This window comes from Herpailurus yagouaroundi, unplaced genomic scaffold (assembly GCF_014898765.1).
Source record: "Herpailurus yagouaroundi ecotype Mexico unplaced genomic scaffold, PumYag 77, whole genome shotgun sequence".
NCBI classification, from domain to species: Eukaryota; Metazoa; Chordata; class Mammalia; order Carnivora; family Felidae; genus Herpailurus; species Herpailurus yagouaroundi.
This window is the reverse complement of record NW_024412388.1, coordinates 29,192,237-29,207,915: the sequence shown is the minus strand read 5'-3', so window position 1 is coordinate 29,207,915 and position 15,679 is coordinate 29,192,237. Positions and strand designations below refer to the sequence as shown.

Genomic DNA, 15,679 nt, shown 5'->3' with positions numbered 1-15,679 from the left:
CTTCCTTGCTTCTAGCCTCCTGTTTGCTGGCAGTCCTTGGTCTTCCTTGGCTTATAGATGCCTGTTCCAGGCACATGGCTCTTCTCCCTGTGTGTCTTCATATTGTCTCCCCTCTGTGAGTGTCTGTCTCTGTCCAAATTTCCATAAGGACATCGTTCATATTGGATTAGGGCCAACTTGAACGACCCCATTTTAACTTGAATCTCACTGTGAAGACCCTATTTCCAAAAGAAGTCACATTGTGGAGGTACTGGGGGCTAGGACCTCAACATATCTTTGTGGGGGGGACACAGTGCAACACATAACAACCCCCATCAAATATATGATTTACAAATATTTTCTCCTACTCTGTGGGTTGTCGGTGACTTTTTGAAAAAAAAAATCAAGGTATAATTGACATATAACCTAATGTCTGTTTCTGGTACAACGTAATGAGTCATATTTGTATATATCGTGAAACGAGCACCACAGCAAGTCTAGTAAACTTCCATCACCACACGTGGTTACACATTTTTTTTTCTTGTGATGAGACATTTTGAGGCCTACTCTCGTAGCAAATTTCAAATATACAGCATAGTATCGGTAACGATAGTCACCATGCTGTATGTTACACTCCCAGGACTTCCTTATTTTATAACTGGAAGTTTGTGTCTTTTGACCCCCTTCCCCTGTTTTGCCCAGCTCCCCGTCATGCCTCCGGCAGACACCTTTCGCTTTGAGTCGTGCCTTTTGAAGCTCCAGGTTTTAAATTTTGATGAAGTCTTTGGTTGCCTGTGCCTGTGGTTTCATATCTAAGAAACCACTGCCTGGTTCAAGGTCATGGAGATTTAGACCTGTGTTTTCTTCTAGTATTTTAGTTTTGCCTAGATTTATTTTAGAGAACGTGTTTTCATTTCTGGATGATTTGCTTTTCTTCTGTTTCTGATTTTACTGCTCCATGCTTAGAGAAAGAGGTTGCACAGCTTTTCCTTTTTTAAGTAGTTCTTGAGTTTTCTTTGTTGTCGAAGATACGGTAAACATTTTACCTATTTCCTGGCTACCCTACAGCATTGTGTATTATTTTTGTTCCGTGGTTTTTCTCTCGCTTTTTCCATATATAAATGAAACACATTATTCAATTCTGTTTCTTCTTATTGTCTACTTGGTGTTTCCATTCTGCTTGGGATTTCGTTAAAATTCCTTGTATTTGCAGTGCATTTTCTTTTTTTTTTTTTAATGTTTATTTATTTTTGAGAGAGACAGACTGTGAGCAGGGTAGGGGCAGAGAGAGAGGGACACACAGAATTGGAAGCAGGCTCCAGGCTCTGCGCTGTCAGTAAAGAGACCCACGGGGGGCTCGAACCCGTGAACGGTGAGATCATGACCTGAGCCGAAGTCAGATGCTTAACCCACTAAGCCACCCAGGTGCCCCTGCATTGCATTTTCTTTTAAATATTTCAGTTTGCCTAATGCACACGTAGTTTCCCCACAGGCCTCCTCGCTTACCTCCTCCGCTTTTACCTCGCCTCATCTTTTTTCTTTTTCTTCTCTGCCTGTTGTTCCTTCATGGTCTTCTGCTCCCATTTTGCGGAGGCTGTGTTTTCTTTCATCTTCTCGAGGATGCCAGACAGTCGCGTTTCTTGTCTCTCTGTCACACTAAATCCCTCTTAAGAAGCTGCGCCTCCTGAATCTTCAGAAATAATATTACCATTCATTTATTCTGAAATGTTTTTCTCATATGCCTGATGTTTTTGGCATTTTCTCCTTCCTTGTTCTTGAACAAGGAGATGGCTAGTGTTTGCCAAAAAACTCCACGTGTGAATTGCCCTCTGGGTTGGTTTGTAAGGCTTTTCAGCTGCAAGTAACAGTAAATCTCAATCCAGCTGATGTTTCGCTGAAAATGATTTCTCAGCATACCTAAGAGTGGAGTCAGAGCATGGTTATTTCAGCAGCTCATCGGGGTCCTCAAGGACCCAGGTTCTTTGTGTCTTTCTTTTTTTTTTTTTTTAATTTTTTTTTCAACGTTTATTTATTTTTGGGACAGAGAGAGACAGAGCATGAATGGGGGAGGGGCAGAGAGAGAGGGAGACACAGAATCGGAAACAGGCTCCAGGCTCTGAGCCATCAGCCCAGAGCCTGACGCGGGGCTCGAACTCACGGACTGCGAGATCGTGACCTGGCTGAAGTCGGACGCTCAACCGACTGCGCCACCCAGGCGCCCCTCTTTGTGTCTTTCTACTGTGCCATGCCGCTCCTTGTCACATAGGCTGGCTCCCTCATGGTGGCAGGTTGGATGCAGTAGCTCCAGACATCACATCCTTACCATCCAGAGCAGAAGAAAAGGACTGTTTCTTTCGTGTAGGTATCATTTTAAGAACAAGAAACCTTTTCCAGAGTCCGTCCTCCCCTTAGCTGCTTTCTCCTTACATCAGCCAGAACTGGATGATAAGCCCGACCGCAGTCATTGGCACAGGAAATGAGTCCACACAGCTGTCTTAGAACAATCAGAATTAACCTGAGTCACACAGGGGGAGACAGTAGACCCTGAATCAGAAGTTGGGCTCCACAGGCTAGGAAGGGGAGACATGGCTGTTGAATAGTTTTCCACTCATGTCTGCTGTGGTCTCGGTCCCCCGTGGGCACTGGCTGGATTTCATCACAGATCCACCTACAGCAGGAGAGGGCATCGGGCTCGGTTTTGAGCTCCGGTCTCAGGATTTGTTAGGCTTTCATCTAACGTATCTCTGTGGGTCTGAAATGGAACCGTCTCCTACCTCTGTATGGCCGTCTAATGCTTTCAACAAATGTAGCTCCAAAACACGACATTCCTGGCCTTTTCCTATCTCTGCTGTCCATCTGTATCTGCAAGGGTCTGTGCCATCCTGGGACGTTTTCTCTCTCCTCTCCCCTTGAACCCACGTCTCTTCTGACAGCTGTCATCTCCCAGTGGATTTAGGCCGAGAGGCACTCCTGGGGGATACGGAAGGACACTTTTCCTCCAAAGCAACTATGCAGGAGAGTGATGGCTGTGCATTGTCCTGTTGACAAAGACCTTGCCTTTTTGTAAGGGTCAGACAGTGGGAGGAGGGATTAAAAAATCTTTCAGGTTATTTTTAGGATGGGAGACCGTGTCACTCTGTGGGCAGCATAGCCTGGGGCTTCACGACAATTGCACTTTTCAGTCCCGTTCCACCGGCTTTCTCATAGGTGGAGTGGCATATCTCCCCCATTCTGGCATTCAGCCGTCTAGACTAGCTTACGTTGATGTTCTGAGTTTTCAACTCTTTCTGTACCTTTCTGTTTTCATCAGAATTGGGAAGAGACTGCAGGTGGGGGCTGCTAGATGGTTACCATTTAAAACCGGAAGCCATGTTCATGCACTTTTCAAAGAGTGAGCTGCATGGGCCCTGTCCCATAGCCACCTGGTATCTACTTCCCCTCAATCTCCCAAAGTCACCGGGAGCCTCCACATTGTTAAAGCCAGAGGGCGCTTTGAATCCTAGTCTCACCCTGTCCTTTCTCAGCAAATGATACTGCCAACCGCTGGCTCTTCTAGTTAGTAAACTTGCATGGAGCGCTTGCTCTGTGTCAGATATTGTGCTAAGCTCTTCATATACATTACTTTATAAAATTCTTACAGCGAGCCTAATGAGGTCAGAATTGTTTCCACTCTACACATGAGGAAACTGAGTCTCTTGCTCATGGACTGGAAGCTAATAACCAGAAGACTCAGGAGGGAACCTTCTTAAATGTTCTCTTCCCTGGGCTTCTGTGATCTCATTTGCTCCTGGCTTTCCTGCTCTCTCTCTCTGGCTCCTCGTGTTCAAGCTCCTCTTCCTCAACCTGCCTCTTAAATGTATGTTTCCTAAAAGCTTTTCTTTCTCTCTTTCTGTGCCTCCTCCTGGGAAGCTTCATCCAGTCCCCTTCTGATGGCTCTTGGGTCTCCATCTCATTTCCAGATACCTTTTGTGAGTCCTGAAACCACCTATATAGCTGCCTTTCCAGCATCTTCTCTCGGAAGTGTGTGTGTGTCGTGAGAACACTTAAGATGTCTCTTAGCAATTTCCACGTATACAATACAATATTGTTATTTTTAAAGATTTTTTTAAAAATGTTTTTATTTAGGGGCGCCTGGGTGGCGCAGTCGGTTGGGCGTCCGACTTCAGCCAGGTCACGATCTCGCAGTCCGTGAGTTCGAGCCCCGCGTCAGGCTCTGGGCTGATGGCTCGGAGTCTGGAGCCCGTTTCCGATTCTGTGTCTCCCTCTCTCTCTGCCCCTCCCCCATTCATGCTCTGTCTCTCTCTGTCCCAAAAATAAATAAAAACGTTGAAAAAAAATTTAAAAAAAATAAATAAAAATGTTTTTATTTATTTTTGAGACAGAGAGAGACAGAGCATGAGTAGGGGAGGGGCAGAGAGAGAGGGAGACAAAGAATCTGAAGCAGGCCCCAGGCTCCGAGCTGTCAGCACAGAGCCCGACGCGGGGCTTGAACCACGAACTGTGAGATCATGACCTGAGCCGAAGTCGGATGCTTAACCGACTGAGCCACCCAGGCGCCCCTAAGATTTATTTTTTAATTTTTATTATTTAATTACTTTGAGAGAGAGAGCGTGAGCGGAGAAGGGACAGAGAGAGAAGAAGAGAGAGAATCCCAAGCAGGCTCTGCACTGTCAGCACAGAGCCCGATGTGGGGCTCGAACCCACAAACTGTGAAATCATGACCTGAGCCGAGATCGGGAGTCAGAAGCTTAATGGACTGAGCCACCCAGGTGCCCCTACAATACAGTACTGTTGACTATAGTCACCATGCTGTACATTAGATCTCTAGAGCTCCTAGCCCTTGGCAACCACCAATCTACTCTGTTTCTATGAATGTAGGTTTTTTAGATTCCACATATAAGTGAGATCATGCAGGATTTGTCTTTGTCTTTCTTCTTTCACATAACATAATGCCCTCAAGGTTCACCCATGTTTTTGCTGATGGCACAATTTCTTTTTTTATGGGCTGAATAACAACCCTTTATAGATATCATTTTCTTTTCTTTATTCATTCATCCATCAGCAGACACTTAAGTTATTTCCACATCTTGGCTATTGTGAATAATGTTGCAATGAACATGAGAATGCAGATGTCTCTTCCAGATAGTGATTTAATTTTCTTGGGATGTATACTCAGCAGTGGGATTGTTGGATCATAGGGTAGTTCTATTCTTAAATTTTTGGAAAACCTCCATGCTGTTTTCCATAATGGCTGCACCAATTTATATTCCCACCAACAATGCACAGGATTCCAGTTTCTCCACATCCGACACTTGTTATTTTCTGTTCTGTTTTGTTTTTGACAGTAGCCATCCTCACAGATCTGAGATGGTATCTCGTTGTGGTTTTGACTGCTGTTTTCCTGATGATTAGTGATTTTAGACATCTTTTCATGTGCTTATCGGTGATTGGTCTGTCTTCTTCGGAGAAATGTCTATCCAAATTCCCTCCCCATTTTAAATTGGGTTATTTGTAGGTTTGTTGTTGTTGTTGAATTGCAGGAGTTCTTTATATATTCTGGATATTAACGCCTTATCAGATATATGATTAACAATTTTTTTTTTTTCCATTTCATAGGTTGCCTTTCATTTTGGTGATTGTTCCCGTTACTGTGCGGATGTTTTTAAGTTTGGTGGGATCCCATTTGTCTATGTTTGCTTTCATTTCCTGTGCTTTTGGTGTCACATCTGAGAAATCATTGCCAAATCTAATGGCATGAAGCTTCCCTGTATGTTTCCTCCTGGGAGTTTATGGTTTCAGGTCTTACATTTAGGTCTGTAATTAATTTCATGTTAAATTTTGTATGTGGTATCAGGTAAGGCTCCAACCTCATTCTTTCGTTCGCATGTGGACAGTTAGTTTTCCCAGCACTGTTGGGTGCAAAGACTGTCCCTTCCCCATTGGGTGGGCTTGGAACCCCTATCGAAAATCATTTCATCATGTCTGTGAGGGTTTATTTCTGGGCTCTCTATTCTTGGCCCACATTTCTGTCTTTTTACCAGTACCAAACTGTTTGGATTATGGTGGCTTTGCAGTGTTTTGAAGTCAGAGTGTGAGGCCTCCAGCCTTGTTTTTCTTAAGATCATGTTGCTATTCATGGTCCTTTGATTTTCCATATGAATTTTAGGATTTCTTTTCTATTTCTGCAAAAAAACAATTTTGTTGCAAATTGAATTGGATTTGTAAGTCGCTTTGGATAGCCTGGACATTTTAACAATATTAAGTTTTCCACTCCATAAACACGATGTCTTTCCATTTATTTGTATCTTCTTTAATTTCTTTCAGCGATGTTTTCTGATTTTCGGTGTACAAGTCTTTCACTCCTTTGGTTAACTTTATTCCTAAATATTTTATTCTTTTTTGCTGCAATTGTAAATGGGATTGTTTTCTTAATTTCCTGTTCAGATTGTTCGTGGTTAATATGTAGAAATGGGACTGATTTTGCACGTTGACGGTGTATCCTGCAACTTTGCTGTATTCGTTTAGTAATTTTAACAGGGTCTTGTGGAAGTTTTAGGATTTTCTACATAGAGGGCTATGTCACCTGTGGACTGAAATAATTTTACTTCTTTCTTTCCAATCTGAATGCCTTTTCTTTCTTTCTCTTGCCTAAGCTCTCTGGTTAGGACTTCAGTACTATGTTAATTAGAAGTGTTAAGAGTGGACGTCCTTGCCTTGATCCTGATCTTCAAGGAAAAGCTTTCAGTTTTCCACCATTAAGTATGTTCGCTGGGGCTTTCTCACATATGGTCTTTATTATATTGAGGTAGTTTCCTGCGATTCCTAGTGTGTGCCGAGCGGATTGACTCTTAACCAGACCGTTAGAAGAATTAAGTAGGTGGTCTTCCTGCTCCTATGCTTTTTAATGCCTCCAAACCACAGAAAGTGTAGAAAAGAACCTGGGGTGTTAGAACCAGCCACCACTAGTGCAGCTGGAATGCAGGGGGTGGGCAAGAATCAGGTGGCTTGGCGCTTCGCTCGAAGAGACAGGGAAGCTGAGACCTGTAAGGTGAGAGCGGGCTCCCCTCTGGTCCGAAGACAACTCAGGCCCCGCCCCTCAGGAGCTTCTGGCCCCGCCCCGCCCGTCTGGCCCCACCCCCACCCTGCATGCCCCGCCCTTCCAGCCCCCGCCCTGCCCCACGGTGGGTTCCCATCGAGAACCGAGTGTTCCTTACTTTCAGCGCCCTGGGAGGAGGATGAGATCCGGAGGGACCGAGTGGAGCCCCAGAGTGTGTCCCTGTCGTGGCGGGAGCCTATCCCTGCCGGAGCTCCCGGGGCTAACGGCACGGAGTACGAGATCCGATACTACGAGAAGGTGAGGTGAGGTCTGGGCGGGACCTGAGGCTGCATTCCGGGCTGTGGTCCTTTTCTTCACAACCTCCTGGAGGCAAAAGCCCTTCTTTCTTTCCTTGTGAACACATCCACCGGCCTCCTAAGTGGCTTTTGGCAGGCCTGAGTTTCTTCCTATCCCCCCCCTCGACTCCGTGCATGGACCCCACTGCTCGTCGGCTGTCCCCTTCCCTGCCCCTCACTGGTCATCAGCTCCGTTGTCACCACTTTTGCCTAGTGTTTGCAGTTCACTAAGAGCTTTCTCTAGGGACTCATTCCCATCTTGTGTGGCCGGACCATATGCAATTTGCAGCCCTTTTTAAGAAAAAGAAGGCTGAAGTACCATACTCTTTCAAAATTTACAAATTGACCTACACTGGTAGGTCAGGTGGTCTGCTGGGGCTTGACCATGTGCTGGTCAATGTTTAGCGCTCCACTCTCCGGAACAATGAGTGTATGAGTTACCCTGACAATTTTACTATAGAAAAGATGTGTCATATGTCGTTTACAAGGAATAAGGAAAGATACACAGCTTCTCCATATTGTAAACCCCGCATAGCCAATTGATTCTTACAGGATGCTTTTGCTGATTTTTGCTAACTTCTTGTATCTGTTGTCAATCAATAGTCGCAGTTCAACCTCGATTTGCCAAGTGGAGATATATCCCGATCCACTGTCTCCTTCCTCCTTGAATGTATTGTCTTTATTTTTTTTTTAAATTTTTTTTAATGTTTTTTATTTATTTTTGAGACAGAGAGAGACAGAGCATGAATGGGGGAGGGGCAGAGAGAGAGGGAGACACAGAATCGGAAGCAGGCTCCAGGCTCTGAGCCATCAGCCCAGAGCCCGACGCGGGGCTCGAACTCACGGACCGCGAGATCGTGACCTGAGCCGAAGTTGGACGCTTAACCGACTGAGCCACCCAGGCGCCCCAAATGTATTGTCTTTAAACGTGATACGTAATCTGCTGTTAAACTGCTTCTCACCTTGGTGCAAATCTTATTCCTTCAAGCGAAACCTTGCTCTCATCTTCAGCACTTAATGTGTCAGAGCTTCACTCACTCCTGAGTGACTCAGGGGACTTCTTGGCTGAGTCAGAGAATAGTTTTTGAATACTAGAAGTCTACCGAGAGCTGTGAGTTTAGGGTTGGGGGGGTTGGTGAACACAAAGGAGGAGGAACTCCTGAGTCACGGCCGGGCCATCTAGGGGATGGGGTGCCGTGGACTGAAAAGGGGGAGCAGAATCGAGGTAAGAGGATGAGTTTGATTTGGCCCATGCAGTGTTCAGGGGGCCTCTGGGACATCTAGGTGGGCTTGCAGGTCTGCAGCTCAAGGGAGAGGCCTGGCGCTGGACGGAGAGTTGGGGCCCTTTCTGCACGGGGCTAGGAGCTGAATGAAGCCAGGGGCCAGAAGAGATGGCCTAGGAGGACAGGGAGGGTGAGAAGAGGGGACAGGACAGGGCTCTGAGGAACCCTGACGTTTGGGAGATGGCAGAGAAGGACACTGGGAAGGAGCTGGGCCGTGCAGTAGAGTCCAGAAGCTGAGCTGGCAGATGCTCCAGGCCCTTAGGGGGTGTGCATTTGCTGGGAACAAAAAGCCTTGAAAAGAGGGTCCTGTGCAAGAGGGGCTCTGTTTGAAAGGCTTCAAGGGCGTCGCCTGGAACCCAGTGACCACAAATCTGGGAGGCACAGTGCTCCTTATCTACACTCTGCTCTCTGGGTGCCGGTCCCGCGTCCTCTGCAGAGGGGCTTTGCTCAGGGCATATCACAGCTGCCTGGGTTGACAGCCTTGCCTCTTTCTTCCACCCGGGCCCTAGCCTGCCCGGCTCAGAAGGGCCACAGCCCTTGCCTCACTGTCTTTCAGTGACTCATTCAAATACCTGGAAGGGAGATTCTGATTGGCCCGGTTTGGGTCAGCGTCTGCCCCATTCCTGAATACCATGGTCAAAGAACTGGGCCACATGATATCGGGAGGCTGTGGTTGTGGCAGGGGCTGTAATAAGGTGGCAGGGGGTGGGGACAGAGACAGAATGATGGCGGCATCTCCAATAGACCCCATTCTCAGACATGTTGGGGGGCAGCATGATATAGAGATAAAGCACGGGACCTGAAGGAATCAAGAAGGTGTCGTCCTGCCCCTTCCTTCATGTGACTGTCACCTTTAAAAGATGGAAATACTGTTGTGAGGACTTAGGTAGTCAGGCCTCTAAAGAGTCTGCATAGCAGCTGACAGCAAGCTGACCCTCACTCCATGACAACTGTTGCTGTCCCCACTGTCTAGTGGGGGCCTCAGGCAAGTCTGTCTACCCCTCTGCCCCCGATTCCTTATCTGTGAATCCGTGCCTTGCAGGACGTTGTGAAAACCAGATGACAAAGAGGAGGAAAATCTTTATGAGCCGGCAAGGGCCGGGCAGGTGTCGGGGTTCAGTTTCTTCTTCTTTCCTCTGTGACATCAGGCCCTGCTCACCCTCTGGACTTCCAGGCCCTGGGTCCAGGCCTCACTTCTTGGTCCTTCCTCAGGGTCAGAGTGAGCAGACTTACTCCACGGTGAAGACGGGGGCACCCGCGGTCACTGTCACCAACCTGAAGCCGGCTACCCGCTACGTCTTTCAGATCCGGGCGGCTTCCCCGGGGCCCTCCTGGGAGACTCAGAGCTTCAATCCCTCCATTGAAGTGCAGACCCCAGGGGAGGGTAAGTGATGTGTGTATGTGGAAAGGGCTCCGGGCAGAGCAAACTCAGGCATGGGGCTGGGGCAGGGGGACAGACTGGGGAGGGGGTGGTCCTCTGTGCACTTAAGGGAGCCCGCAGAACAGCTCAATTACAACCTAAATGGTTACCGAACTTGGAATCCGCTGACTGGGGCCTATTCAGTGACATGAATAAGTTGGGGGTGGGGAGGCCTGTCCTGGGGGAGCCCGTAGGGGAGGGGCTCACGAGCAATTCTAACCCATGTCTCCAGCTGGAGTCTCCCAGCCTCTCAAGACCTCTCACGTCTTGTAGAAACATGCTGTGCCCTCTCCAAGATTCTTGACTATTTTTTGGGGAGGAGTTTCAGTCTCATGGTCACTTCTTGCTCGGATGGCTAAACGCTTTCCCATTCTGCTGCTTTCCCTCTGCCATGATACAGGCTCACACACGGGATGTCATTCCTTTCCCCACGAGGCCCTGGAGCGAGAGGCAGGCTTCTGTGAAGGCTGGGGCCCCAGAGGGGCTGCCCTGCAGCAATAAACAAAACACAACAAGAATTGTACCCATTCAGTGGGGGAATTGTGCGGTACATGACTAATTCCTCCAATAAAGCTGTCATCAAGACAAAACAAGACAAAACAAAACAAAAGCTGTACATCAGACATCAGATCCCCTGATTCTAAAACCGTGCCGGCTTCTCCGTGGTATCGTGCTGCCCACTGCCTCCCTTCACCTCCCTCCCCTGGCTCCTCTTCTCCCCACCCCCCGACCCCCCAACTCCCTTTCATGGTGAGCGATGAGCAGCTTAGCTCTGGCTTTGGTGGTTTTGCCTGCTGCTAACCCCGCCCTCAGGATCTCACCTCTATCTACCCCGAGCAGTTCATGAAAGTATTTTCCTGGACAAAGGCGGTTCCCCCTAAGAGGCATTCTGACACCAGCTGTCAAGATAATAATTCTTTCCAACCTGCTACACGAGTCTAATCCAAGATAGGAAGAGCTCTGAGCCCAAAGGGAGGTGGAGATAAAATGTAGAGGGAGTCAGGCTTCTGGGAAAAGAGAGGGTACTTCTTGCTCGAATGCCTGTCTGTGCCCGACCTCGGCCAGGTGCTGGCGAGAGGAGATTAGAGCTCTGTCTTGAAGGCTAGGGAGCATTTGAATGCCAAGACGTGCAGGGGAGGCATTTCGGGTAGAAGAATCCACCTGAACAAAGGGTAGAAGAATCCACCTGAACAAAGGCTCACGGGCTGGGCTGGAGTGGGCGTGGTGGGGGCAGGAGCTGGGGGCTGGCTGGTCGCTGGAAAGGGCTGAGGGTTTCCATTCATTTGGTGCTTCTCAGTGAGTAGACCCTGCTCGGACCCCCAGCCTCCTTTGCTGTGGTCCTGGTTCTGCAGGAATGGGCCTCCCAGTCTGCAGAGCACTTCTTCCAGTGAGCTGTGATCCCAGCTCAGGAGCACAATGAGGGACGGTGCTTCAGCACTGTATCAGTTATCCATTGCCGCGGGACAAATTACCCCCAAGCGAGTAGCCGCTAACGGCAGACATTTATTCTCTCGTGGTTTTTGTGGGCCAGGCATCTGGGTGCGGCTTAGCTAGGTGCCACTGGCTCAGGGTCCCTCGTGGCTGCGGTCGTCTCAAGGCCTAATGGGGAGAGAATCTGCCTCCCAACTCAGGTTCTCACTGGCTGTTCACTGGGGGCACGTGGTTCTCTGCCTCTTGGGCTTCTCCCTAGGGCTCTGCATAACACAGCATCTAGATTCTTCCTGAGACAGTGACAGAGAGAGAGGGTGCCCGAGACAAGCTGCAGTCTCTTGTCACCTCATCTTGGAGGTGACATCCCATCACTTTGGCTGCATTGTTTGTTAGAAACAAGTCACTATGTCAAACCCATACTCAAGGGGACTAAATAATACCAGGAGGTAGAGAATCCAGCGGGGACATCTCAGAGGCCACCTTCCACAACTGCCCTGTCTCCATTTCCATGTCCACACGGATACCTCATTCCACATAGTTCTTGGCAACTCCGCCCACCTCTGGCCTGACCAGACCCCAGGCCATGTCCCCACCTCTGGGAACATGGGCTCTAAAATCCCCCCTTTGACCATGGCCTTGTTGGCCCCTAACTCTCCCTCCCTTTTCTGTCCCTTGTCACTTGACTGTGACATCTTCCCGACAGCCCTGGGGCTCCGACCTCATATCCCAGGCTGTCACCCCCCTTCTGGCCCCATGTCACCCCAGGCGCTACAGATCCTCCCTGGGGAAACGCTCCCCAGCTGTGCTGGCCCTCACTGCCCGGACGCTGTGCTGCACTTGTGTTCCTCCTCCCGGAGCCCAGAGCCAGCGCAAGTCCTGTGTCCCACGTCTCATCTCATCTCAGTGGAGTCTTCAGGGCTGCATCGCATCTCCCCCATTCTCGATAGTTTCCCCAAACCTGCACCTCTCTTGCGCACCTCCTGTCCATCCAGATACTTCCAGCCCTTCCCCCTCAGGCAGGAACCCTGTCCATTGCTCCCTGGCTCCCTGTCACCCTCAGGATGAAGTTCCCACTTCTTGGCCAGGCATCCCAGGCCCTCCGGGCGCCCTCTCCTCCCCCAGTTCCCATTTTCCTCCCGCTGTCCAGCTTCACGTCTTGGCGCTCTCAGCCTTCTGTGGTCTGTATCCCAGCCCCACAGGATGGCTTGCCGTTTCCCAGACCCAGCATGTGCGTCCGAGCACCACCCAGACCTTTTCCGATCTCCCAGGCCCAGAGCAGATGTCACGTCTCTTCTGCGAAGCCTTCCTCGCTGGCTTTTAGGAAGAAATGAGCATGCCTCTGCTCAGCAGTCTGTTTCTGTTGTCTGCAGTTAGGATTTTTGTTTCTGTCTCTCCCACTGGTCCGGACACTCCTCCAGGGCAGGGATTCTGCCTCATTCATCACTGTCTCCCCAGTACTGGCACCAGCCTGTCACACATGTTGGATGGATGGATAGATGGAGTTGAGAGCCTGGGGTCCTTTAGGCCACTCTCTTGGGGGCATAGTTCAAAGTGGAGGCTTTTGGAATCAGGTTCAGACCTCCAGCTCACCATGTATTAGTCGTGGAACCTTGGGCCTATCACACAACTTCTCTCAATGTCAGTTTCCTCAGCTATAAAATGGAGACACCACCGCCTTTCCTGCTTGTTGTGACAATGAAGCAGGACCATTTAGTTAAGGCACGTGACACGGTGCCCTGAATGGAGTAAGTGTGTATTAAACGTTAACTCACGTTGTAATTGTCGGTGGATGGCCTGGATGGGGCTGGGGAGCTCAGGTGAGAGGCCGTGCCCCCTGCAGAGCTATGTTAAGTCAGTGCCCATCGGAAAGGCAGAAGGAGAGGTGCAGCCCTGCCTCTCTGGACCCCTGGTCCTCTCTCTCCGAACTGGACTGCCCTGAGAGAGGAGGAAGCTCCAGGTGCCAGTGTGGTTGGTGGGGCTGCCTTGGTCCCTCTGCTGTGGGAGCCGGGGCCAAGTGCAGAGGTGCCGTGGGGGGTGGGCAGGCGTCTGCACTGGGGCCTCCCCAGGAGCCTGGTCCTCTGCCTGCCTCAGCCTCGCGGTTTACCCCCAGCTGCCTCAGGGTCCAGGGACCACAGCCCTGCGGTCGTCGTCACGGTGGTGACCGTCTCAGCCCTCCTCGTCGTGGGCTCTGTGATGAGCGTGCTGGCCATGTGGAGGAGGTAGGTGGCCGCTCCCAGCCTGGCTGGCCCCTGGTGGGTCGTGTCCCCGTGCGCACTAACGTGTGCTCACAGCCCCTGTGTCTGTACCTGCATTTGCGCACATGCAGATCTGCACACGCAAGCATCCTGCTGTGTAGATCCAGGCTTGGCTCGCACGGGCCCCGGCCCCTCCCCCGCTCGCTGCTCCCATGGCAGCCAGCATTGCAGCTAGCTCAGCCGCTCTGGGATGAAGGGGATTTAGCTCCTTAACTCATTAAATGTCAGAAGGCATCACTGAGGATGGAATCAAGCGCCAGCTGCTCCAGTGTGATTAGGGTTCTCCTGAGGCGCTCAGAGGCCCCCCAGCCCCTGCCCGCCGGGGATCCGGAGGCCCTCGAACACAGGCGAAGGGAAGAAAGGCAGAAATTGCGTGTGGGAGGGGGGAGGACAGGGAGGGGAACTCATAAACCAGAACCCCCCCCCCCCCCCCAACGCTCAGCAGAAGGAAGCTTGCAGGAGAGTGGGCAGAGAAGGGGGGTGGGAGGAGGGGAAAGGATGTGGAGCTTGAGTTTGGTTCAGAGAAGATTCCAGTCCTTTTGCATGCAGCAGAAACCTCACAGCGTGTATTTGCCCCTTCTCCCCACGGCCACACTGCTGCACGCAGAGGTGCCAGGCTGGGGCTGAGGTCGGCAGACTTGAGGGTTGGAAAGTCTGCGTGTGATGGGCTGGAGCGGGGGTAGCAGAGGAGAGTGATGGCTGGTCAGGGAGCCGCATCCCAGCACATCTCAGCATCCCGGGGCTGCCTGTGGGGTTGAAGGGACAGCGAGCATTCACCCGGCACTGTCTGTGTGGCCTTGAATGAGGCACTGCAAGCGACTGAGGAGGGGAGGGCCTTGACCTGTGGGTCTGGGAGCCAGCTCTGCCTGGGCCAGGACAGTCAAGGAGGCAGGACAGGAGTAGTGAGCCCCTTTCCAGTGCTCAGACACCCATATTGGACCAGTTGGAAAAGCTGGAATGTCCAGGAGCCAAGAGCCTCTTGTCCTGGCTGGGAGCTTAAGGGCTCAGGGAGACAGGAGGAGGAGCAGGGAGAGAGGGGCATAAGGAGCACCCCTCCAGGCAGGGACTGTGCAGGACAGGAGTAGCTGCCCAGGAGCAACTTGGAGACAGATGCACTAGGGTGGGCAGAGTAAGCCATGGTCGGTCTCAAAACCCGCTCAAAATCCAATGGCACTGAAGTGGAGGTGGGGAGAGCCTGCCGGTCTCATGCTGATGGGCATGGCACCTGTCCGGCGCGTCCAGCCACCTCTGCAGGCTGGTGTCTGATGTCTGCAGTGCTTGCTCTGTGCACGGTCTCCTCGCCTCCGCTTCCTCTCCCCGCTCCATCCTGGCCCATCCCCCTTCTCGCCAGAGGGTGTTGTCCAGTGGAAGCTTCTGGATTTCTCTACGACTCCTCCATCCACTCAGTCTTGCCCCCTTCCTTTCCACCCACCTCTCCTGGATGATCCCTTCATTCATGGAAGCAGGTCCCCACTCTAGGAGACTTCAGTAGCTATTGGATGACTGGTGGCTTATTGGGACTTATAACGGACAGCCCTTGGCTTGTTGGTTCTTGAACTTCCTCATTCCCAAGGACCTTTTCTTCTGTTCCACCTCTACGTCCCTCTCCCAGATGCTGCCATGGACCTGGCCATCGCCCCAGATACGGAGTCCAGCTCTTGCACGTGTGCCCCGCAGGTGCCCTGTCCTTGCAGCTTGCCCCCTCGGCCGCATTGGTTGCACCTGCTCCTTCACTGCATCATTGCCGCCCCCCCAGCTCCTCACCCCCAAGTCTGCACACCCACCTGTCTCTGCACCCGCCCGCCCCCTCCCTTTGCTCTAGAGGAGGTGCCTTCCTCCTGCTCCTGCCCACTGTGATCCGAACCCCACCCCTTCTCGCCATCGCGGGAACCCGTACTATTTCTAGTGCCCCCCCCCCC

General features: G+C 50.9%; 1 protein-coding gene across 1 annotated transcript in view; it reads left to right on the top strand.

Annotated features, from left to right (window-relative positions):
• Window positions 1-15,679, top strand: part of EPHA10 (EPH receptor A10) — a 41,378-nt gene that overhangs the window by 18,951 nt on the left and 6,748 nt on the right. Inside the window, exons 5-7 of the mRNA XM_040455818.1 lie at window positions 7,200-7,333; window positions 9,867-10,038; window positions 13,616-13,724. Coding sequence (XP_040311752.1) covers window positions 7,200-7,333; window positions 9,867-10,038; window positions 13,616-13,724 — 415 coding nt within the window. The remainder of the gene's footprint in view (window positions 1-7,199; window positions 7,334-9,866; window positions 10,039-13,615; window positions 13,725-15,679) is intronic.